The following is a 24,247-nucleotide window of genomic DNA, read 5'->3' on the forward strand; positions in this document are numbered from 1 at the left end:
AGCTGCTCTGGCGTTGGAAGGAGTTTAAAGAATGGATGTGTGGATCTCCAACCCCCTCACTGTGAATTTACTGTGTATCAGTACATTCAAGTTTAAGTTGTGGGGATAATTAGCACAGACACATCTTCTGTTAAGATCTTAGCAGTAACTTTCCTAGACTTTAAGTCCTGGAAATTATGACATTTGCTCAGTATGCTCATAGGTGGCACAACTGTGTATTTCATCATTATTACATCACTCTTGATGTAACTTTTGTTTCATTTAGCTTTTCCAGGTTTCTGTGTACATTTAAGATTAGCTCAAGCTACAAATGGCAAACCTATCACTAAAGCTAGTCTCTAAACCATTATAAAAACTCATAAAAATAGTGCCTCACAATTTGAAGGGCTTGCATCTGGTGATTATTAACCTGAAACAGGGTAATTGAATTTTGCATAGCATTATTTTTTAATATCAGGATGTTGTGAAATACTAGGTCTTTCATAAAAACAGTGTAGTAATTTCCCCTTCCAATACTTATTTCCCAGTCTTTAAAAATTATGTATTGAATTTTTTTCAATTTGTCTTTTCTGTTAATTCAATTACATTAAATTAAGTGAATTAAATTACATTACAAACACTGGCAGTTCAGTATAGTAGCAGTATCAGTACAGTAGCATTTTGGTTGAACACAGTACTCTGAGTAAATCAAGACTTCTATTTTTTTGTTTTGTACAACTCTCAGTGATCTGTCCAAGAGTCAGTCCTTACTTTCATACCCTTTTTCTCCCCCTCTAGCAACTGAAGTTACTTATAGGATACCAAATGCAGAGAACACAGCTCAAGTTCTACTTGGGCTTCTGATGATTCCAATTTATGGGAAATATTCTTTTCAAAGAGAAAAGTGTATCAGGACAATCTATGATTTTAGAAGCTATAACTGTCCCTTTTTAAAACAGGAGATTTAACATGTCTCTACCAAATTCTACAAGCAATGTACTAGGAATCACTTATTTGTTCACTTGACACATTATCTACTTGACACGTTTGCAGTGTAGTTTGTTACTTAAGAATATGAGCAAGGAAAATTTTCTAACCTAAAATCACACCTCAACTCCAGAGAGAAAGAGTCCATGGCCCTTAAAGAGCTACCAGAGGTAAGTACTGACTACCTCCCTGATGCAAGGTACAAAACCAAAGGGAAAGTGGCAAAAAGGAGGACTCTCTCTGTAAAGAAGTTATATGGGGGAATTAGCAGAACTGGAGTTGGCAGTCACTAAAAGGCACAGAATAAATGCAGCCGCTTAGGAGCACTGAGGATATAGAAAGCAAGGGCTGGATCAGTAAGTATTCACTGTATACTGCTAAACTAGGGGCCAAGAAAAAATTACTTGGGGTTGGAAAAAAATTAAGAGCAGAAAAATGCCGAAGCAAACAGTAAAAAGTAAGTATTGTTCAGGGAACAAGCTGTATCTTAGATAAATGAATAATTCAAAGCTTCATGATTCGTTTATCCAGGTTCAAAAATGCACATGGTAAAGACTGAAAGAAATCCAGACCATTACTGTGGGTTTTACATTATTGGATTATCACATTTTGAGGAATTGAGGCAAACAAGGTTTTTATATTCAACTTCAGAGGATAAAAATTATTTATAGATTCAGCATAAATGACAAACTTCTATAATTAGTTAGCAGATACAATGACCTACAGTTCTTCTTCAAGATCTTAATGTGCTTTTACTTTTTAAAACCAAAACACAACGCCCCCAATACACACACACAATCAAACTTCTTGCATCACTTCTGAAGAACACATTTGCAGTTTATCAGTAGTTTCATTTGTTAAGATCAAGTGAGGTGAAAGGCACCAATAGAACATTCTTTAAAGAGAACCAGACTAGTAGCTTATCTTAGGTAAACATACTGTCACACGGGAGAACAAACTACTTGTATTTGTAAGGCCAGTATGTGGACATACTATGAAAAAATTGAAAAACAGCCCTAGATAAAACTATGCAAATACCTTTGTCCTTGTGTACCCTCTAGTGGCTGTTGAGGTTGTGCTGGCCTTACAGCAACTGAGCAGGCAATTTCCTCAACCAGACAGAATCAGAGTGCTCCCCTCTGCAAAAGCTCTTTTAAAGACATGGAGATTCATGAGATCAGGGTTCTGAGCAGGCAAAAGTATGGATTATTTGAAGTTTAAAGTTTACAACAAATTCTGCCTTGTTAGTTTAATGAAGTGAACCCAAGTTTTCCACTTAAAAAGTGCCAAGATACATCAAGCTATCTACATAGCAATCATTCAGAGCACATGCCTGTGTAACTGTGACATGTGTGCACGCTGCATGCAAACTGTGGCAATGTCAGTAAGTTAAGCTGGGTATTACTCTTCCAGAAGTCCTCTCGGGTGGAAAAAATCCAATACACAGGTTGCAGAGACTACATAAGAGCCACTTATGTATGAAATAGCAGTTCCAAACTATTGTAAAAACATGATTTAAACTAGAACTGGCTGTTTTGTCTGTATGTGCTGAAGAACTGGATTACATCAGGGACAAAAACTGTCATCCAGCGTAAGAACATTCTGCAAGCAAACAACTAACGTTTAATTTGTTTCAACTTAAACAACATAAAACACTGTAAAACAGATATCTCAAACAAACCCACTAAAAATCTCCACCCCTCACACCCAAACTCTCCAATAAATAAAAGCAAATGTCAGCACCCTCGTCAAGGTAGGAAGTCCTCCCCATAATGGAAAAAAACGCAAGTCAATTATCACTGCTATGCTTTAGCAAAAGAATATAAATTGCCTTTTACTGTTTAGTGGACTACACAGCTGGTGAAATACAAAACAGTCAAAAAGAGAATATATAGAGCTTTTAGCAGCTCATATCTACTTCTTCATGAGCTCTAGATGCAACAGCTAGTTGCATCATTCAGCTAAAGATGAAACTCATTAAACAGCGTAAGAAGAAACGCCTTGAAAACTGCTGAAGTGCTGAGCCTTCAACAAAGCATTACAAAATTTGTGCAGGAGGGAAGTATTGTGAGACCTCTAATGATGCTGTGCCATTATAAATCAGGTACTCAAATTACCAACACGATGAAGGCAAAGGGTGGAGTAATTAGACTAGATAACAATTCCTATGTACTACAAGAAAACAAAATCAAAATACTATTTTCAAATGATATGATATAATGCACATTCAAGATGAAGACTTCACAAAGAACAGGATGTACACCACGGATGTACAAGTCAGAAGTACACTGAATCCCAGGCTACATGTACAACAGACATTATTTTTAATAGAAAGCTTCTCTTATCTTCAGTACAGCATATGGACACAGCTGTCCAGTCAGTCCCGCAGATAACTGAAATAGTTTGCCTTCAGATACAGCAATTAAGTAGTCAGCAGCAAGAATACTGGCTCTACTCTACATGGCAGGTGCAGGTGTTTTTTCTGTACCCCAGATCAGAAAAAGAGCCATGTGATCGTATAGCCTAACCAGCTCTTTGCTTATGCTATTCACCTGCATCATATGTTCATAGGCAGAAATGCAAAAATCCCTCTTTCAGTGTTTTTACAGCTTGAGCTTAAGTTAGTCCTTTCTCCATTTTTGAAGAGAAAACCTGAACAACTGTGTGGCCAGTCATTCATCCCCATGCCTGAGTTTTGCAGTAATGCAGTACAAGCTTGCCATCACTTCCAAAACACTGCAAGAAAAACAAAAAACAAGAGCTGTTACAATTATTCATGGACTAGCATATGCACGAAGCAAAACGAAAAGTCCTCCCATCAGATAAACACGTCATGGAATATTGTCATGAGAAAGCTCCCCATTACAATGAGAGGCATGAAAACACACTGCACACAAAGGAATGCATTTCCAGAGAGTGCATGAAGTCACATCTCTTTGGATCCCATTCACACAGATCTGTGAATATCAAAGACTCTACATTAAATGCAAGCTATTACTGCTAGGGCAGTGAGAGATTTCAAGTGCCCAAGGTGTGCTGAGAAATCCTGCTAAATACATTTGGAAAGGATATTTAGGATGAAAGTTACCTCATAGAGGGTCCCCACTTCTTGGTCTGGAGATGGAGCAAAAGACTGGTTTACATATATGAACTGCAAGAAAATGAGAGAGATGAGATAGAGATCACACAATGATCCTACTGGGAACACAGAAGAATCATTCTGCAGTTAGAAGTTCTGTTATAATCTTTAAGCATATAACAGAATATGACCAGTTACTATCTTCACTTCAGCGTGGAGGAGCAACAGGACCATGAGGAGTCCCCTCTGTCTGGCCAGCCAGACCAAGCCAAAGTAAGTATGTTGACTTCCTTTTCCTGCAAGCTGACCCACTACTTTCCCATACAGCTGCACAGAGTGGTTTAGCTCTTGCTCTTATTTCAACCCAAACCACTCACGCTATTCCAGATCTGCTCAATTAAAACGGCCATCACAGAAATTAGAAACACCCTGTTCTATTTTCAAGTCACCCTTCTCACTTCCTGCTCCAAAAAATACATTTACCTCTATAGGAGCTAATCCTCAGTGACAAAGAGGGCCTTGAGATCTGCGATGTGAGGCAGCAGTGGGCACCAGGCTATCATGTGCTATTTCCAAATAAAAGATATAAAATTTCTAGGGCTTTGTTCTTCAAATATAGCCTTAGGCTTCAGCCACACAAAAGGCTACATGCTCCTGGGTTTTTTTGTCCTGAGATAATGAGATGATAGTTACTGAATCAAACTACTGAGAATGTCCTTATCATTCTTCTTTGAGATATTAAACCAGAGAAAAGCAGATCCCTCATGATTTCCAGGTGAATCAGAAGGCCAGTGCATTTATGCCTATATACTTAAATAAGATCCTCCAAACCAAGAACAGAATGAATTCAGCTACACTTTAGTAGACTACTTTAATGAGTCTAGCTTTAACTGTGTATCTTAAATAAAAACTTTGGACTCTAGTGAGAGCTCAGTGCAGAGCAACAAAATCAGCGCAACTGTATTTCCAGGTCTTCTAGTGTTATCATGAGGCCACTTTGGCAAGTCACTTCCACAGGAAGAAACTCATAAATAACACTGGCAATGTGCTGCCCAAGGACACGCACTTCCCATCTCCCCATTTTAAAAGCAAAATCAGTTCTATGACAGTAGCTAAACTGTTTTAGATGTGAGTTCTCAAGGAAACAGACACTCAGATTCAGAAAGCTGATCCCAAAAACCCTGGACTGCTTTTCAAATACTCAGTCTCTATACCCAGTTCCACCAGGTACACGGTGCCTAGCAATGTTTCCCTGGGACACATGGCTGCCCAGCGTGCACACAGCTCTGCCTGGCAGATACCAAGAAATACAGACGCTGCAAAAAGACCAAAGGTCAGTGCTGAGCACATCCACACCGTGCTGCTACAGCTTGCTCAATATTACATCCTGGGGTCTACTTGGAACAGCCTTCTCGGTGCTCCTACTCCAAGTTTCCTGCAGGCAGCTGTAGCCTGGATTCCAACAGTGTCTTCGCAGGGTTTGATAACGTGGGCCCTGCGCGCTCAGCCCCCGCCCGGTGCCCGCACGTACCAGCTGTTCGGAGGCCATCAGCTTGAGGAACTTCTTGATGAAGTCCACGAGGCCTTGGATGGTCCGGGTCCGCTCCACCGCCCACTTCTTGGTCCTCATGATGGGGGTGTCGCCCACGGCCTTCAGCAGCACATCAACTGCAGGGAGCGCCGCGTCACAGCGGGCCCGCCCCCCGCCGCTCATTGGCCCGCACCGCCCGCCCGCGTCGCCCATTGGCCGCCACGCCTGCCCGTCACCGCGCTCGCCCGCCCCCGCGGAGGCCTCCCGCCCCATTACTTTTCTTTCTCGCGTCGCCCGCGGGCTCCTCGGTACCCGGCGACCCGGCCGGGGGCGGCCCTGGTTCGGCGGGCCCCGCCGCGGCCCCGCCCTCCGGGGCCTCCTCCCCGCCGTCGCTCCGGCCGCCGCTCTGCGCCGCGGCGGGAGGCGGCTGCTCCTCGGGCTCCGCCATGATGCCGCTGCTGCGCGGGCGGCGGGAAGTGACGCCACGCGAGGGGCGGCCTCTGCTCCGCGAGGTGTTTTGTCCCTCGTGGGATTCCGCCTTCCCGTCACGTGACACGCCAGGAATGTCACGTGCGGCGCGAGCCGTCGCGCCGGCAGCGGCCGCGCCCCGCCGGTCACGTGGTGCGCGCGCCCTGCCGCCGCCGGCCCGAGAGCGGGACGGGGTGGGCAGAGGGAGGGAGCGGGAGAGGGAGGGACGAGAAGAGAAGAACGGGGGGAAGAGGAGAGGAGGGGAGGGGGACACAGCACAGGTCGGCCGGCCCCCGCCGCCGGCCCCCGCCGCCGGCCCACCATGATCAAAGCCATCCTCATCTTCAACAACCACGGCAAGCCGCGGCTCTCCAAGTTCTACCAGCGCTATGTACGGGCGGGCCGCGGCTCGGCGGGGCGGGCGGGAGCCGTGCGATGGCCGGGCGGCGGGGTTGTACGCGAGGCCCCCCGGCCCGGCCCGGCCCTGCCGGCTGCGCCGGGCCCAGTGCAGCGCCGTGGGGAAAGGGACGGTGCTGAGGCCGCGTACGTGAGGCTTCGGAGAAAGCCGGTGCTGTTTTCGCTGGGAGCTGCCTTTTAGGAGCTCCGGAGGTGAAGCGAGAGGGCGGGAGGGAGTCTCCTCCAGCGGCAGGCTTGGCTCTCCGAGCTGCCGTGTGGAAGCGCCGCTCTGAGCTCTGCTGTCCGGCGCGGTGCTGCCTGTCTCTGTTACGGCAGGGCTGACAGAGCCGGGGAGATGAGCTCTTAAACAGAACCTTTCCTTTTGGAAAGTCTCAGTGTGTTATGAAATTGCAGTTGACGTGAACAAAGTAACGAACTAGAAAAGAGCATTCTTTTACGTGGTGGAAGGCAGGCAGCTCTGAAAATGCAGCACAAACGCTCAGTCTGAATGCAAAGAAGATGCAGTGGAAACTCGTGATTTAGTTAAAGGATAAGAGATTTTAAGATAATGTTTTGAGCGTGCTGTATTTCCTAGCAAATATACTGAGGTCTGCTTGGGCATTAAAATACAAGAAAACAGTTGGTATCTCTTAAAGCAAACAACTCGTTTTCTAGCAGTGCAGTTACTTGGATTTGTGGCCCCTTTCTTGCGGTCCTGGTTATTAGAGAACTCATAGTTCATTGGAAGGGATGTATCTTACTTGCACACCTTAGAGCAGAAATGATGACTGTGACACTTGGGTTTGCACGGTCAGGTTTTGAATTAAAGGACTGTAACTGGTATAGGTCCTTCTTATGTGTGACGGAAGTAGAAGGGAGAGGAGATGAATAAATGGCCGGAGGATACCAGATATTTCTTGTAAAGCCGTTCTGATTAGTTTCTTAACTGGTCTTTCAACAAACTCTCAATGCTTAAAGTAGGGTAATATGTTTGTATAAACAGAATGCTTTGAAGTTTTGAAAATGTGAATAGCAAACTAAGAAACTTCCTGGTGTACAGATACAGGTGCAATCATAGATTGTATTGTTATGTGTGATTTCAATAATGTAGATTTGTTTGTGGACCTTTTGAAGCTTATGCATTCTTTAGTGTCAATTGAACTGGTACTGGAGGCAGATCTCAGCTTTTTTCTATGAAGGCATGCATCTCCTGCTTTCTAGAGAGATTAATTTGGTCAGATCCATGAAGGAGGTATTTCGTTCATAATACTAAACATGGGTCTAACTTTTTTAGCTGATATATATGAGAACAGAAACTGCATAAAATGAAGTTAATAATATTTTGTAGTTAGGTAGAAAAATAATAATTTATGGCAAAATATGTGTCTTCATTTCATCTTTCAGAATATAGATCCGTGGCCATAATTTCAAAGTTAAAAATTAAGTTTCGAAAGAGCCAGGCTTTTTGTGTTGAAATGACACAAACAATACATATCTTGTTAACTGTCAGATTTAAGGATTCAGAAGTAGATAGTTTGAGAGCGCTGATATACTTTGTGTTTTACAGTCTTTTGTGCTGTTCCTTGTCAATCCTTTTTAGCAAAGTGTATTTTCTTTTATAGAGTGAAGATACGCAGCAACAAATTATCAGAGAAACTTTCCATTTAGTATCGAAACGTGATGAAAATGTCTGTAATTTTCTAGAAGGAGGACTGTAAGTATCAAGTTTGAAATAAATGCCAAATACTGACTTTCAAGTATTTTTATTTCTGATTGCAGTACAACTTTTCATGTTGTAATGTAACTGTCATGTCACTTGAAATTTGTTGATACACAAGGAATTATATAATTTTGCAGCAAGTGTGCATATTCTTTACTAATTGAAGCATAGCTATATATACCAAAATGTCTTTGGCAATAATTTTTTTTTCCTCAGTGCTGTAATGATCACAGTGCCCTACCTAGTGCCATGGTTGTTTCAGATACAAAGATGGGGACGGAATGGGCAGATACTTTTTTGCTATAATCAATTTAAAGATTTCTGGTCACATTTTAAGAGGCATTGGCATTTGCCATACCCACTGACTCACAGAATCACAGAATATTCTGAAGGGACCCACAAGGTGTCTGAAGTGAACGACCTGTACAGGAATCCACAGCCTAACCTTGGTGTTTTTAGGACCATGCTCTGACCAAATGAGCTAAATCTCTAGAAAATTAAATACTTTGGAACTGTTCTTTGGCTTGAACTCCTAAAATTTGAGTAGACAGCCTTTGATAGTAGGATTGTGCGGCCTTTTTATCAGGATTTGGGCTTGCTTTATAAACTAGGAATAAAAAAAAATGGTTTTAAATGTGCTAACTAGTACAGTTCCAACCAAGATATTTTATTAATAAAGGAAAAGCAAGATAGAAGGAAATTGAGGCTTATATGTTCTGTCTCTGTAAGACACAAAAAAAAATCTCTTTTGAATCATCTTCATTGTTTTTGAAAGTCATCTTGCTTTAGCTGAAGAAATTCTGAAATTGAGATGTGTTCTATTTTGAAGTATTTATTAGCCATTGAGAGTAAATAGATAAAAATTACCTGATTTTGATGCAATCCCTTCTAGAAGAAGGGATCAGAACTGGTGGAATAAGTTCATGATCTCCAGTCAGTGACAGAGATTGGCATACTTTGTTAAATACTATATTTATGGGAATTTCTGGTTACTGAACATTGGTCTGCTAACACCTAGATTTTCTCTGTGCAGAGTCAGTTAAATGCTTAGCTGTACCATATCAGCTAGGATGTCTTTTTTCTTGCTCAAATGATTCCTGATTTTTTTATATACTGTTTTTAAAATTTAAATTATTCTTTTTCAACTACTTAACTGGTGATTCTAGCATCAGGTTCTTGGAGATGATCTCAAGTTGGAAACATTCTGGCTTGAATTCTGTAAATGAAAGGCAGAAGACATTTGGAGCTTTTTAAAAATCACAGCTGCTTAACAAGAATAAACTGAGACAGAACAGAATTCTGGCTTTCCTCCTACTGCGCAATTACAGGGTTACCATTTCAATATTTTTTTCAGTATTTTTTTCTTTAAGGACAGAGTTCACTTCATAGTTTACAGTTTACCCAAAGGCCTCAGCAGTTTATGTGTAGAACTATGTGTACTTCAAGTATGAAGTATTTGAAAGAATTGGGTAAATAGATGACAAAAGAAGAAACTTCAGTTGCTAGGTCTTTCCACTGTCCTATTTGTTTGTAATAGTGTTGTCTGATACATAAATGTAATTCCTGATTTTCAGAAACAAAGGTTTCCCCTTCCCGACCCCCATCCTTGCTCTCTGCCAAGCATTAATGCAGGGCAATGTGCTTAAACAAAAGTGACCTAAAAGATTTTTTTTTAATCCGTGTGTTCTCTCCCTGTGATAATGACAGAAACTAAAGGGGTGTGTAACATTGCACCAAATAGGTGATTCAGTTTTGGTACAGAATTAAGGAAAAATCATGATAGTCATGGCCATGTAGGTTCAGCCTAAAACATACTTTTATTTCTCTAGGAGTGAGCCTCTTACAGCTCAGAGCAAATGTCAGTGATCTGATGTAGATCTCCTGTGTTTTATGTGCCTTTTTTTGGAAGGCCATAGCAGAAGAGTGGAAGAACATACCTCTTTAGACCTCTTCTCATTCAGTGCCATGATGATTAGTGAGTCCATAAAAATATAATTGCTTCTGTGGCTGTAACATTGCATCAAGAACTATTGCTTGAAGTATGATCCGACTTCTCAAGATATCAAACGTTTTGTAGTGCAAGTGCTACGTGATTTTGGTTATTAAATGGATCATAAACCTAATTTAAGGCTTTTTTTTTTTTTGGTAATCAAAATGCCAGTCTTCATTACTGTTGTTGTTTTTTTTGTTTTTTTTTTTCTCTTGATGCTCTTCTGTGAAGGTCAGGGAAGGATTCATAGGCATACACTGTTAATCTGTAAAGCAGATTAATCCCTGTGCAGTGCCTGCCTGCAGTGTGGAATGGAAGTACATTTAATGCCTACTTTTTTGTGGTCTGTTTGAATTGATTTTCATAAAAAGGTGCACAAGTTGATGTCATTTTTATCCATATGGATAACAATAACTGCTTGTGTGGTAAATGTAAATTGGTCTGTCTTGTTATTTAGTCTTCCATTGGAATTACATTACAAAACAAAAGTTGCAATGTAGTTGGATTTGGGAGAGGTCCAGCTGTTAATAATAGGCCTCCTGTTAATTGAAATAACTGTGAGGATTTGCTAAGCTTATCCTGAGATGCTAACTAAGCTTTCCTTGTTTTACTTCCTCTTTAGATTAATAGGTGGATCTGATAACAAACTAATTTACCGACACTATGCCACCTTGTATTTTGTCTTCTGTGTGGATTCCTCAGAAAGTGAGCTTGGTATTTTAGACCTCATACAAGTAAGTTCTTTTTGCTGCTTTGTGGGTTTTGAAATTTTTTTTTTTATTCTTAATAACTAACTCTGAAGTAGCTTAGAACTTAAATATTTTGCTTGTCTTTTTTTGGTAGTATTTGAAAGGTTGCTTTTATACCGTGAATGTACCAAGAAGTGCTGCGTATTATTTTCAGATTGTTTACAGTTTTCTGGGCTGTCTTTGAGAAAGTCGTAGTCCAAGTTGACAGGAACATAAGGAAACTGTTGGGAGCCTCCTGAACACAAACTATTTTTTGTTTTAGCTTTTCAGGACCTTTTTTGGCTGCAGGTAAAAATGGCACAGTTCAAACATTTGCTATACAAGTGTAGATTATGAGAACTTTGATAGGCAATGCTCTGTATGTGTATGTATATTTATCTATATTAATATATATTCAGACTCAACACACACATACATGCATATATATATTCACTATAAATGTATAATGCATAAATATATCCAAAACATCTTTGGATTAAACTTTCTTTGTAGCTTATGAGCTTTTTGACAGGTATGCCTTAGAAAAGGAGGGCACATGCTCCCCTAGGTATGTGTTCTGCACCAGGGGAATTGGAATGGGTAGGGTTAGGATTGGTTGGGAGAAGGATGATCCATAAGGCTAGGTTCTTTCTGTATTTCCGTAAGAAAGGCTCAACAGCACAAATGGTTTAATAAGATAACTGCTTAAAACAACACAGAGAGAAGATGAGCGTAGATGGTAAATCATACAGCCCTTCAGGTTCTGGGCATGTCACCTTCATGTGGCCCCCAGTGGAGCCCAGCTGGGTTTTCCTGCAGTGTGTGGGGCAGAGCAGATCCTTTCTATGGAGAGAAGCTTTTCCTCTTTTGAATCTTTGAGCTATTATATAATTTCCTCAAAGGAAAACATCTCTTGCTGAAGGATATTTTAGGAGAACTTCTTTCTGCAGTTTGAGGCCATGATGAGGCCATGCAGGTGGCCTGCTCACTGGTACTGTGTGGCAGCTGCCTGCAGGATCCTCTGTTACAGTGAGCTGGCTGAGTTTATCCCTTAGCCAAGGAATTTCTGCAGCACAGCACAGGTCTCTGTCTATTCAGGTTGTGTTATGTGGATGACTAACCCCTAAACATGCAACAGTCTCTTAGAATCAGTACATTCCCTTCCTACTTATACTTATAACTTAGGATGTCCTTGGCAAAAAGTTCATTTTTGCCAAGGACATCATAAGTTATAGATTATATTAAGAAGATCTGGCATGCTCAGCCTAGTAGAGCAGACGTGGTCTGTTCAAGATCACTGACACCTCAACAGAATGTCTTCTGCAAGGCTTCCAGGTACAGTTTCCTTCCAACTCAAGGACCCATTGGGACCATTGAGTTCAACTCTGGCATTGCCCAGGATACCCCAAGAATCACACCATGTACCTTAAAGCATTGTTCAAATGCTTCTTAAACTCAGGCAGGCTTGTATTGGTGCTGTGGCCAGTATTTAAACTGCTAAATATGTCCATTATCAACCTAGTAACAAATACCATGTCTGGTAATATGAACGCTCCTAAGTCAAGAGGCCTCTGATTAAATCAGTGATTTTTTCAACTTAAAACTTGAAAATAAACAATTTCATCGATGATTGTTAGTGAACTCAGATGTGGCAAAAAACAGTTTCACACCAGGAAGTGATTTATGTCATTGCATAAAATGGATCTTTCTTTTGTATATATATACGTATATGCGTGTATATATATATGTGTGTGTGTGTGTGTGTGTGTGTATAAAACAGTAAATATAACTTACTGTTAAGCCTTTCAAAAACTTGCACATCAAGAAAATTGATTTATTACATAAGTAAAATCTGTCCTGAGACATGGGACTGTATCAGTTGGTTATTTCACTGTGCGTCTCTAAAGCCTCACAATTCCCTGCGGACCTTTCTTGAAGCTGCAGAGCTTCTCACAGACACCTCCTACTGTTCAGAGCACCTGCTCCAGTGTTGCTGTTCCAGACAATAGATCCAGAAGAGTGCCTGTGTGGGTAGCAGGGAAGGAAACTCCCTTCTGGATTCTTTGGTCGTCTTTGGTCATAGAACAATCTGCAATATCCGAACAGTGCAGTGTTAACGAATAAGGTACACAATGGCTGTACCTGTTCATAGCAGTTTGTTGTATGGGCTTGCTTAATTGTCTGTTGCATAATGTGTGTTCTTGGAAGTGACAAAATAGTTATGAGCAGAGAAAAGAAGCATATTCATACATAGACAATGCAACCTAAATTGTACATTCATGGGGTTTATGTGTTGAAGCAAATTGCTTGAGCTTACTACTACCCATAATTATATGGTCCTCAAACTTTTTGAATTAGAGAATTTAAACTTTTCTTTAAAATGTTTTGCTTCTTGTACCAAAAATGCTTCAATAGATTTTGATCTCCTAGTCTTTGTATTTCACATTGTTTCCAAAATGCCCCAGAGTTTAATTATATGTCAACATAATTTCTTAAAGGAAACTGAAGTAATAAAAATGCTCTTTCCATCTGTAGAAATAGCTTGTTTTTCTATTTTGTTTATAAATCATACAGTCTCACCGCAGTACCTACAGCTGTTGTGGATTCCAAATTTGCATTGGAAACCATTTGATTATAGTATAGAGTATTAGAGAAATATTAAATATTAAGAGTATTGAGATCAGTTAAATATTTTTAATTTCTAGACTGGCTCAGAAGAACGATCTGTTTAATCCTCTTAGCAGTAGCAATCAGAATTGAATGTATCTTTTACTGAAAGAGGGCCCTCAGAATGTTTCTTATTACTTGTCAATCCCACATGCAGTGTAGACTAACAGGATATAGACACAGATATTGAATTGAGCAAATAAGCTTTGTTTCTTCCTGAAAGTGTTGAACCATTTTTATACATCTTTGTTTACTGTAGTTCAGAGATAACACAGGTAAAGAGTAAGACATCTGGGCTTTGTTATGAGTCATGCATATAATGAATTGTCTAAGTAAGTAGATCTGTAAGGGACCAGTTTATGAGGGAAAGTAAACTGGTGAAAGGGACCTAGAACTCAATATAGCACTTGGGAGGTTTCTGTCATGTAAACTGAATAAATGCATAGGAGATTAGATTATGTATGGCAGTCTGCAGTTCTTTTCAGCAGAAAGTTTTTGTTGCGGTACTTAAGATACTTTTGTGAATGCCACTTATGCCCCCATTAGGTCAGAGCTGTTTCACAGGTAAATCTTGACTCAGACTTAATGAATATGTTGTATGCATTACAAATCATAGACTCTGCCTTGAGTTTAATAGTATCTTCAACTTGGATTTCTTCATTCGAAAGGCAAATTCACTTTATTATTTTTTCACCATTTTCTTCCTTTTTTTTTTCCTAAATATAAACACAAGTTTCTTTTTATTAAATTTGCTTACTTGGATTGGGAGATAGGTCAGCATCTGTGCTATGCTTAGGTTTTGCAGTCTTTTGGATTCTGTGAATTCTGTCATGCTCTTTTAGCATCTTTGTGTTAGCCTGTGAAGTGTAAGGCTTTAGTGCATGGGAGGAAAATGTGTGAAAACACAACTAGCTGTAGACTGCCATAAGGAAAAAGTGAGGGGTGTTTACAGTGGTACCTTAACTAAGTTATGGACCTAAGAGCCTATGTCAGCTCCAAGAATTTGTGAGTGTCTTGGCACATAGCTGTACTTTGAAGACATAATGAGTCAGCAATCAGCAGAGTCTGTGAGCTCAGTCTTCCATGGGAAATTCAATGGAGCCTTTAAAGGTAATGATGTTCAGTGAGAGGCATGTGGAACGTGCAGTGCAGTTTATGTAAGATTTTTTTCTTAGTTCATAAGGATAAAGGATCTTAACCAGAGATGCTTTTATGCTAATTAAATCAAATCCAGAGAGGCATATGACTGGGATGAGAACTCTCCAAGGGCAGATTGAATTACTTCTATCCTCAGGTTTACCATTGCTGTTTAGGTAAGGAAGAATGGGATATTCTTGATAGAAGTTACTCCTGTTGTTTTTATCTCATCTTCTGTACCTGCTTTTGTTAGAACATTATCTAGGCTTCATTATGTTTAATTGATTAAGTGTTCTGAATTTTCTGCTGCCCTTGTAATCTTCCTACTAATGTATGATTTACTCAATTTTTGTCTTATTTGCTTATTTTAAAAATAAACCTTTCATTGAAAAGGTGATGTTTTGTTTTGACATATGGCTGAGTAGAGGGAGCCTCAGGCTTGCATATATTCAATAAAAATGTCATATTTTGTTAACATAATTTACACTCCCAGTGTGTATCTGTCTTTATTAAAGCATGTTTCTTACAAAAGGAAGATGTAGCAGTTTTCCATTTTTTTTCATGCTTTCTGTTTACTTACATGGAGATGTGCATGTTTTTTCTTTTTACCGTAAAAGATTATAATTTCAAAAACGAAGCACAAGGGGGAGCTAGTAATTAATTGTGCATGCATCCTTATTTTCCTGCTATTTCACTCTTTTATTTATGTTACTCTTCCAGTAATGTCACATGGTACATCTGAACTGATGTGTGTGAAGGGTGTGTATGTCTAAAAACAATTGATGTGTTTTCTCTTCTGGTATTGATCTACAGATCTGCAGCATTTGAAGTGATTACTGAAGTACTTAAATTTTAGCACTGCTTGGCACAGCATGCAATTCATTTGACTCAACTAAAATTCAGATTAAAGTGACTCTGATTTTATTTACCATTTCAGTTATTGCAGACATCTTAAAATAGTCCAAGAAATGTTAGTGTAAAAAATCTATTTTACTTTGCAGACCAGTGTTTTAAAAGACCATTTATAATCAATGTAGACCTTGTCATTTCTGGCATTATTCTGAGTGAACTCACTGTCATGAATGGAAGATGGGGGAAATTTCCAAAGTTTCCATGAGAAATCCTTGGTCAGTGAAAAATCTCTGTGAAGGAATAGTCAGTGCCAGCTGATTTCCCTTAGATTAAAAAATGTTTGTTGCACATTTGGTCATGCATTGTAAGCAGAGATTTGTGAGTTTATTTAGTGTGGTGGGGTTTCTGTGTAATAGGTAAAGGTTTAAAAGTAACTGGTCTAACAAAGAATCAAGTGTTGCTATAGAAGCTTTATTTACTGGAAGAATGTCACAAAAGTTAAACTTTAGTGTTGTTGATGTGTGAGCCTGCATGCTTGCTACTAAACAGATGTGGTGGGGAGGTGTTTTTAGGGTTCTAGAGTTGCCTTTGTCTTTAATGGGTTCCTTTGTTTTCCAAGGAACTAGACAGATGTCAAAGAGTGTGTGAATCATGTGCAAAGTCGGTGACTATATGTGGAATAATGTCAAACTCTTAGCTCTTGTAACTAAAACCGTTGGACAGAGGTTGCATTTACACTGTTTCCAATCTTCTTCTTGCAGCTAATATCAAACAGCACTGTTCTTGTAACTGCATTCTCCTGAGGTGCAAGGAAAGTAAGAGAACATCTTGGGTGATTTGTTTTGCTGCACATGTTGTCAAATGTGTAGTTTTTTCTGCTTAACATACAAGTTTTTTTGTTTGCTCACTTCCCTTCTTTATAGAAGACTGTTATTATCACAATGAATTAACAACTGCTTGAAGAAAAAATCCCTGATTTGCTTAGCCTTAGTATAATTTAACAGAAGCATATTCATTTTCTTAGTTAACTTGTCACTGAACCTTACTGTCCTGAGTCTACCTCTGAATATGCTCTGTGTTCCTAGTTTAGGTGACAGATTTGTATTTTTGGTGTTAAGGAATAGTCTAAAAATGCATGGATCATTAGTTAATTTGTAGTTTGATTTCAAAGTTTTAAAGACTTTAGTAGTAGTAGTAATAGCAAGGGCAGGGTGTGATTGTCCTCTCTCTTACAGTGTGGGCAGGATCTGAAGACCAGTGATTAAGATGTAAAAGTAATCTTTGTTGATAATGAGAGTAGACAGTTGGGAATGGGTGATGTCAAGCAGATCTGTTTCTCTGGGTCAGTAGATATAAATACATGTCTGTAGAAGCAGGACTTCTATCCACAAAGAGTGGAGGTGAATGGTGTTACGTCCAGGTGGTGATTCGTCAGCAGTGGTATTTCCCAGAGCTGAGTGTTGGGGCCAGGCCTCTTTAATATCTTTATTAATTATCTGGATGAGGGCTTTGAGTGTTCCCTCAGTCATTTTGCAGGTGGCTTTGTTCTGGGTGGGAGTGTTGATCTGCTGGAGGGATTCAGACAGGCTGGAGCGATGGGCCGAGGTCAGTCGTAGAGGTTTGACAGGGCCAAATGCCAGGTCCTGCCCTTGGGTCAACAGTCCCTGCTGTCTTCCAGGGTGGGGCAGAGTAGCTGGAAAGCTGCCCAGTGGAAAAGAGCCTGGGGGTGCTTGTTGACAGCATCTGAACATGAGCCAGCTGTGCCCAGGCAGCCAGGAAGGCCAATGGCAGCTTGGCTTAGATCGGCAATAGTGAGACCAATGACTGTCCTTCTGTACTGGGCATTGGCAAAGCCATGCCTCAAATCCTGTGTCCAATTTTGGGCTCCACCGTACTAGAATGACACTGAGGGGGTGGAGCAAGACCAGAGAAAGGCAGTGGAGCCAGTGAAGGGACTGGAGCACAAGTCTTACAGGGAGACATGGCTGAGAGAGCTGGGGGTGTTTAACCTGGAGAAAAGAAGGACTGGGGGGACCTTATCTTTCTATACAACTATGTGAAAGGAGGTTATAGAGATGCTTCAATCTCTTCTCCCAAGAAGAAAGAAATAGGACAAGTGGAAACAGCCTCAGTCTGTGCCAAGGGAGGTTTAGGGTTATCGGACATTGGAATGGGCTGCCCAGGGGAGTGGTGGAGTCACCATGGCTAGTGTTTTAAAGGCATCTAGATGTGGCACTCAGGGACTTGGATTAGAGCTGGACTTGGCAGTGCTAGCTTACCTGCTGGACTCATTCATCTTTAGGTTTCCAACTTAAACAATTCTGTGATCTCTGTCAGAATATGGTTTCTCATTCCTATTTTTTTGGGCCTGGCATTTTAAAATCTGGGGCCTCTCAAATACTGAATAAATCATGTGGAACAGAGAATGAAAATGAGGTGTTTGTCTTCCATATTGCTTCTTTAGGATGTTTGATTTAAGAATTGAATAAAAAATTGCATACAGTGGCAGCTTAATAAATAATATTGAATACACATTGTGACAAAATGGCCTCGAAACATACAAAACTGATTACATTTTTTAACAAGTTGCAGTTTATTTTCTTGCCATTAATAAAAGATCAATAAATTTTTACAGAAATTAGTTTTAACTTTGAAGACCCTAAGCTCAAGTTTACATTTGACTTAGAGAGCTCTTGACATAACCTATGTTCGTAGGAGTTATCCCTTGGACAAAGGGAGCTGTGCATACACCTCTCTAAGACTGGGGTCTCTGACAGCACTAACCCCAAGCACATGGTGACTGGCATTCAGGAGCTTCAGGACTGCAAGTACAATCATAATTCATTATCTGGACTAACTGGGGACCAGGTGCTGTTGGTGTACCAAAGTACAAACATAAATGCCAAGGAATCTGTTACAGAAATACCCAGATCAAGGTGATGTACAGGCTGTATCTGGCAGGGATCATCAGTGGCTAGAGTGCAGCAGCTGCTTGGATTTTTATGCTTTTATATTCTGGATTCAGAAAGGGTTTTTTTGCCTGTGTGTAAACTGCTGTAAACTTTTCTAAATTGATATGGTAATATACCTGACAGGATCGGGAGGTGTGACATTAAAACAGATGACTTTTTCATCCTAGATTCAGTGGGTCTGTACTGTACTGCTGCTGGAAGGAGTGATGCTGACAGTTAACAGCAAAGTTTTAGCAGTCTGGTTAAGTAGGAGATACCTGCAATGTAGTAATTATTAAAAATAGTAATGGGAAAAGCTGGTTTTCTTTGCTTCATAATTGAGTTCTAATGAAATGGGAAGGAGCACTTTGAATTACAGCTGAGAAAATTACAGTGTAGGTTATGTTACTGGTTTTTCAAGATGTATCTGTTTTTAAAAACAGTGTGACTTTATACAGAGTTTTAACCTAAGTTTACTTGTGAATATATTTTTGCCCTCTACATAGATAGCATACTTTTGACATAAATGTTAACAACATAATTTCTTTAGATGCCTTTAATGCCTTAAGATCTGACCCAGTGTTTGATTTCTGTATTTGCTTTTCTCAAACCTCACACCTAATGGAACTGTAGAGTTTTTGTTAGATTGACATTTGGTGCTTTTTTTCCCTCTTTGCAGGTATTTGTGGAAACACTAGACAAATGTTTTGAAAATGTCTGTGAGCTGGATTTAATCTTCCATGTAGACAAGGTACTGTGATGACATCCTGTAATATTTTTACCAAGTAAAATGTTTGATTCTGCTGATACTTGTTATTAAACTCTGCTTTACTTTCCAGAGAAGAGTAACAAAGCTGGTGAAAGGTCCAGAGAGTAAGTCTTGTGAGGTGTGGTTGAGGGAACACGGGGTGTTCAGGCTGGAGAGGAGGCGGCTCGGGGGATCCACGCTGCCCTCCGCAACCACCTGAAGGGAGGTTGTAACAGATGAGGGTTGGTCTCTTCTCCCAGGTAACTGTGGACAGACAAGAGGAGATGGCCTCAAGCTGAAATACCTCTTCCCTGAAAGAGTTGTCAGAAACTGAGGCAGACTGCCTAAGGAAGTGATGGAGACACCATAACTAGAAGTGTTCAAGAAACAAGTGGACATGGCACTTAGTGCTATGGCTTAATCGATGTTATGATGTTTGGTCAAAGGTTGGACTTGAGAATCTTGGAGGTCTATTACAACCTTACTGATTCCTTGATTTAGTTAATTATCGGTGAAATCTAGACTGTTTCTGCTAAAATACTATTTTTATTCCTCGAAGCTGCAATGGAACATGCCTTTCTGAGAAACAATAAAGAAATACAGGAGATTTGCATAATAATATTGCACATAAAATTGTAAAATCTATGACATCTGAATATTCTTAGAGTAGGAAGAACTTCAGGAAATAATGTGTTCGATTTTGTTTATAGCTTCATTTTATATAACTCAGAACTGAAATTGTTAAAGTGTTTTCCAATTAGGATTGGAAGGTGCATTTCATATGCTATGATAATGTAATTTAAATGGTGTGTGGATCTTTCTGTTTAAAATCTCAAATGGACTTTGTCTTTTTTCAAACATTTAGAAACAATGTTGTTTGAATATTCCGAGCTATAAGAAACAAGTGTTGTACTTACTAATCTAGTTTACAAAAATGTTCTTAGTATAGTCACCTTTCATTTAAAAGGACTTTGGCATTTCTTGGTGTAATACCCAAAATGCTGAGAATTTAATATACAGAATTTATTCCTTCAGTTTTATTTTGTATCTACTGATGCTTTCTGTGCAGTTGCCTTTCCCCATCTGTGAAAATCTTTCTGCATCAACAGCAAAAGATGTCAAAGGAAAATAAGATAGAAAAAGCAGACTGAAAATAATACCAAGTTAGGTGTCTGAAAGAAATGTTTCAAACTGACTCAGTTTGTTTCAAAATCAGGAAGTTCTTTTGGAAGAAATACTTGCACGTTTACCAGACAGTGAAATGCAGATTACCTAGAGTGAGTGTTTAACCAATACTTAAGTCATGAAAAGTCATTAGGTTTTCTAGTAATTTCCATTACTGGAACTTGTTGGATATTTCCAAATGACTGATTAAAGTACAAAATAGTTTGAGTGTTTATTTATTGGCTTCTTAACTTAAAGGACAAAATTACTGCAGTCATTTTGTGGGAAAGAGTTTGATCTCTGGCTGAGATGTACTCCAGGCTGTTGCTCTGTAGCATGTTTCATTAAAGAATATTGAATAACATAACTTCACAGACAAAATATTTCTGATAATATGTAGAGAACTTAGGGGCTTCAAAATGTTAAATTTCTTGAAGAGTATTTTACTTTGTATTGGCTGTAAGATGATATTTCTTCTTGAAAATGACATATCAAATCGACACTAGAATTTAACTGTTTTGTTTGATTTACTAAAAATCTAAAAACCTGCCTAAGAATCCCGTTAAATATTTAGACCAGAATTTACAAACTCTGAGGAAAATGGGAACCCTAAATACTGGTTAGATACTTTAGTAAAAATAATACGTTTTCACAGTAAAGGCTGGTGAAACCTTGAGTAAAAAAACTCTGAACCTGTAACCAGTACAGTGATTTTTAATTTGAACGTAAATGAACAGAATAATTCAATATAGAGACATGAACTTCTGTAGTAAGGCAAGGCTGCCACCAACTGTACAGTAGCATTAGTTGGGAAACTGTGACTAATTTGATGTCATTTCCATTCTTCCTTTTTTCCCCTCGTCCAGTTTAAGTTCATCAGTATTCTTAGAGGTCAGAGAACAAAACAGGAAGATGTATCTGTGAAAATTAAAGTAGAGTGTTAAATTGTCTTTAAACTGTTGATACAGTCAACTTGTCAAGAAGCATAATGCACTGAGCCTTCAGAATTAATGCATTAACTTTCTCTTTCTTGTTAATATATTTCAAGTGTGAAAAAGGGAGAAATAGCAGCTGCTGCTGTTTGATCTAGACAGTCTTACTTATGTGTGGGTGCTGTTTGGGGTGAAATCTTTAAAATATTTGTATTTTGAGTCGTCTGATATTGAAAAAAGTGAGGATTTGCCAAGTTATTTGAATTAGAGTTATTCTGTGTCTTCAGTTTTTGATGGAGCTGTGGGAGGTTGCTTTCCTTCAATTCTCTTGTGAAAGCTGCCTAAACCAACACTTTTTCTTGTCAAAAGATGATGTGGCATGTAGAACAGTTAAACTGTGTAATCTCAACTACTGTTGCCTCCTTAGTAACATTTTATGTGGTATTTCTGTAAGGAAATATTTATGCTCATCAGTTGTTTATAATTGTACAGGACTCAGCAGTGACTTAGAGTAACTTGGAGCCAAGACAGATGCTTATTCAAGAATATTGATAGAGTATGATAAATTCATTTGGAAAATGGAATATGGGTGGGAATGAGCATTTCTAATGTGCTGTAGCAGATGAGGACTTGGTGTGTTGAGGAATGTAGTTCATACAGGAGAGAATTTAACTTCTCTTCATCTGTATTACAAGCAGACAAAAAACTTGCTATAGCTGGAGCAAGAAATTTTCACATGTCTTGTTAGGAGGAGGGGCAGGTTTATTTCAGTCCTGCACTGATTCCCACACTGAGTCCAAGAGCCTAATGCTTTCTGATGAAAAAGGCATCACTGAAAGCTAATATGCAAATAAAATAATAGAAGACATTCTGCTAGGGATGTGAGGGAATACTTCGTTTTTTTCACTAGTTTTTGGCACCTATTGAAATATCTTTGGGAGTATTGTGATCTCTTGCAAGAGTTTATTATCTAACCAGATGAGTGAACCATCCAGAATCAAATTTCTTGAAGACAAGAAAATTTCTTGAAGACAAGAAAATTTGCCAAATTTTCCTGAGAGAGTTTTTTCTTCATAAGTTCCTTCTTCTTTATAATATGCATTCATGCTTTTAGAGAGTGCATCAGACATAAATAAGAAGCACACTTGATTTTTGTAAAAACACTTCAGCATTTTTATTACAAAACAGCAGTTTCTGATTTTAAAAAGTTGATGTTCTCAACAGTCAGATCCCTTTTGGAATATAAGATGTCTGTTTGTTGTGCCTTCAGTCTTTCACTTAAATACTATTTTGAATACAATATTGAAATCTCTTTTGCACTTCATTTCCACTTAATGCATTTTTATTTAAGATGTTTTTGTTGTTGTTGTTTCTTAGCAAAAATAGTGATTTTTTTAAATAAGAAAAGATATATACAATAATGTGTATTTGTGCATTTAATATGTATTTGCAATGAATTTTAATTTGAAAAGAAAAAACGGTTACTCTTTATTTTTATCTTGCTGCTGCTTGCATATGAGCAAACGTACATTTAAGAGGAGGGAGTCAATGGATTATGATAGTTATGTAACTTTATTAGTCCAAGCTGTGATTTCCTTTCACATGGAGATTAGCAAATAAAATTAATTAATTGTTGTTATTTAGAAAGCTGTCCCTTTAGAAGAAAAGTGGGGCAAGACAAAATAGTCAAGCTTCTTTAAAGCCATCTATGCTTTAAACATTTTTAAATACTGTGTGTTAGACTTCACTATTGCACTCTGAAAGTAGGAAAAATGCAGAGAAAGGTAAGAAGCATGACCGAAGGTATAGGGTGGTTTGCATTGAGGAAGAAGTTAAATATTCTAGAGACTAGAGGCAAAGGAGTAAAAAGTATATAGAAAGAAATGTTTTGGAAGAGCCCAAAGGGGCCTGAAGAGGAGCTGTTTTCAGCCTCTCTAGATACATTAATCATAAGTTTGTTCAGAAATACACTTAAAATTTATCAGGGAAACAAATTAAAACTTGTTTTTTAGGTATGGTACAAAACCAAGATCTGTGTTGGTTTTTGATGTACTACCTCCAGGTTATTTGATTTAGAGATTTACTTCTATCCTTGATCCATTGGGAAATTGGGAGAATGTCCAAAATAGTAGTTAGAATTATGCTTTTGAGAAATGAGATTTTACATGTGTTTTTCTGAAAAGTAGAAAAATACTCCTTGTCTTCAGATTTAAATACTACTATAGGATTAAAATATTATGCATTACATGGTAAGCCTGGATTTTTACAAGTAAGTGTGCAGAAGGATGCCTTTTAAAAAAGAAGACCCAAACCATGTCTTTAATACGGTTTGAATACAGACTCTGAAGTAGTGATTCATGAACCAAGGCTTTCATCCTCAAGTCAGGACTGCGGGGAAGAGAGATATTCAAACATACCCATTTCAGTAATGTCCCCAGCTGGTTTATGTGCTCTTGCAGTTTGAGTCCTAGCTGTGAATCTTAGCTGTAGATACTGAAGACTCCATATCTATCAGGTGTCTCAGGAATGTCAGTTCTACTTCTGAGTCAAATCTTAGGATCCGTGATGGGTGAACATCAGAGTCTCTTCCTTCTCAGCTGTAGCCCAGAGGAGTGTTTACACATCTACTAGTGAGCAATTTGTTTAGTCTTGTAGGACCTGCTTCCTAGAGGTGTTACGGCTGTTGATGCTAACTCAAACTCTAATAATGGGATAGAAAATGGGAACAAAGAAAGAGTGTGGAAGTTTCTTAGTGTTGATAAGTGGTATAGCAGATGAGTTTGTAATAGAGCTGTGAACAAGGATATTGGAGGAATGGACATGAAATGATGAGCTTTGTTTCCAACTGGCTTTAGATTAAGTGCTGACATTAATTAAGTGACTTACAGAATACGTTTCCCTGTATTGAGGTACGTAGA

At 39.0% G+C, this 24,247-nt stretch overlaps 2 protein-coding genes and 1 long non-coding RNA gene across 4 annotated transcripts in view; 2 read left to right on the plus strand and 1 right to left on the minus strand.

Moving 5' to 3' along the window:
• Window positions 1-3,273: 3,273 nt before the first annotated feature.
• ATG12 (autophagy related 12) lies at window positions 3,274-6,074 on the minus strand. The gene is made up of 4 exons (XM_068176505.1): window positions 5,853-6,074; window positions 5,577-5,713; window positions 4,055-4,117; window positions 3,274-3,702 (listed from the first exon to the last, which is right to left on the minus strand). Exons 1-4 carry the CDS (start codon window positions 6,022-6,024, stop codon window positions 3,643-3,645), a joined length of 432 nt encoding a protein of 143 aa, XP_068032606.1. The 5' UTR covers window positions 6,025-6,074; the 3' UTR covers window positions 3,274-3,642.
• A 203-nt stretch (window positions 6,075-6,277) lies between these two features.
• The window catches only part of AP3S1 (adaptor related protein complex 3 subunit sigma 1), a 28,585-nt gene continuing 10,615 nt past the window's right edge, over window positions 6,278-24,247 (plus strand). For both annotated transcript variants that reach the window (XM_068177073.1, XM_068177074.1), the window contains exons 1-4: window positions 6,278-6,435; window positions 8,063-8,154; window positions 10,773-10,884; window positions 19,165-19,236. In XM_068177073.1, the coding sequence (XP_068033174.1) occupies window positions 6,367-6,435; window positions 8,063-8,154; window positions 10,773-10,884; window positions 19,165-19,236 (345 nt within the window). In that variant the 5' untranslated portion in view covers window positions 6,278-6,366. The remainder of the gene's footprint in view (window positions 6,436-8,062; window positions 8,155-10,772; window positions 10,885-19,164; window positions 19,237-24,247) is intronic.
• Window positions 19,242-23,632, plus strand: LOC137465208 (uncharacterized). Its single transcript, XR_010994595.1, has 2 exons — window positions 19,242-19,358; window positions 19,494-23,632. It is a non-coding gene; the product is annotated as an uncharacterized lncRNA (long non-coding RNA).

This window comes from Anomalospiza imberbis, chromosome Z (genome assembly GCF_031753505.1).
Source record: "Anomalospiza imberbis isolate Cuckoo-Finch-1a 21T00152 chromosome Z, ASM3175350v1, whole genome shotgun sequence".
Taxonomy (NCBI): Eukaryota; Metazoa; Chordata; class Aves; order Passeriformes; family Viduidae; genus Anomalospiza; species Anomalospiza imberbis.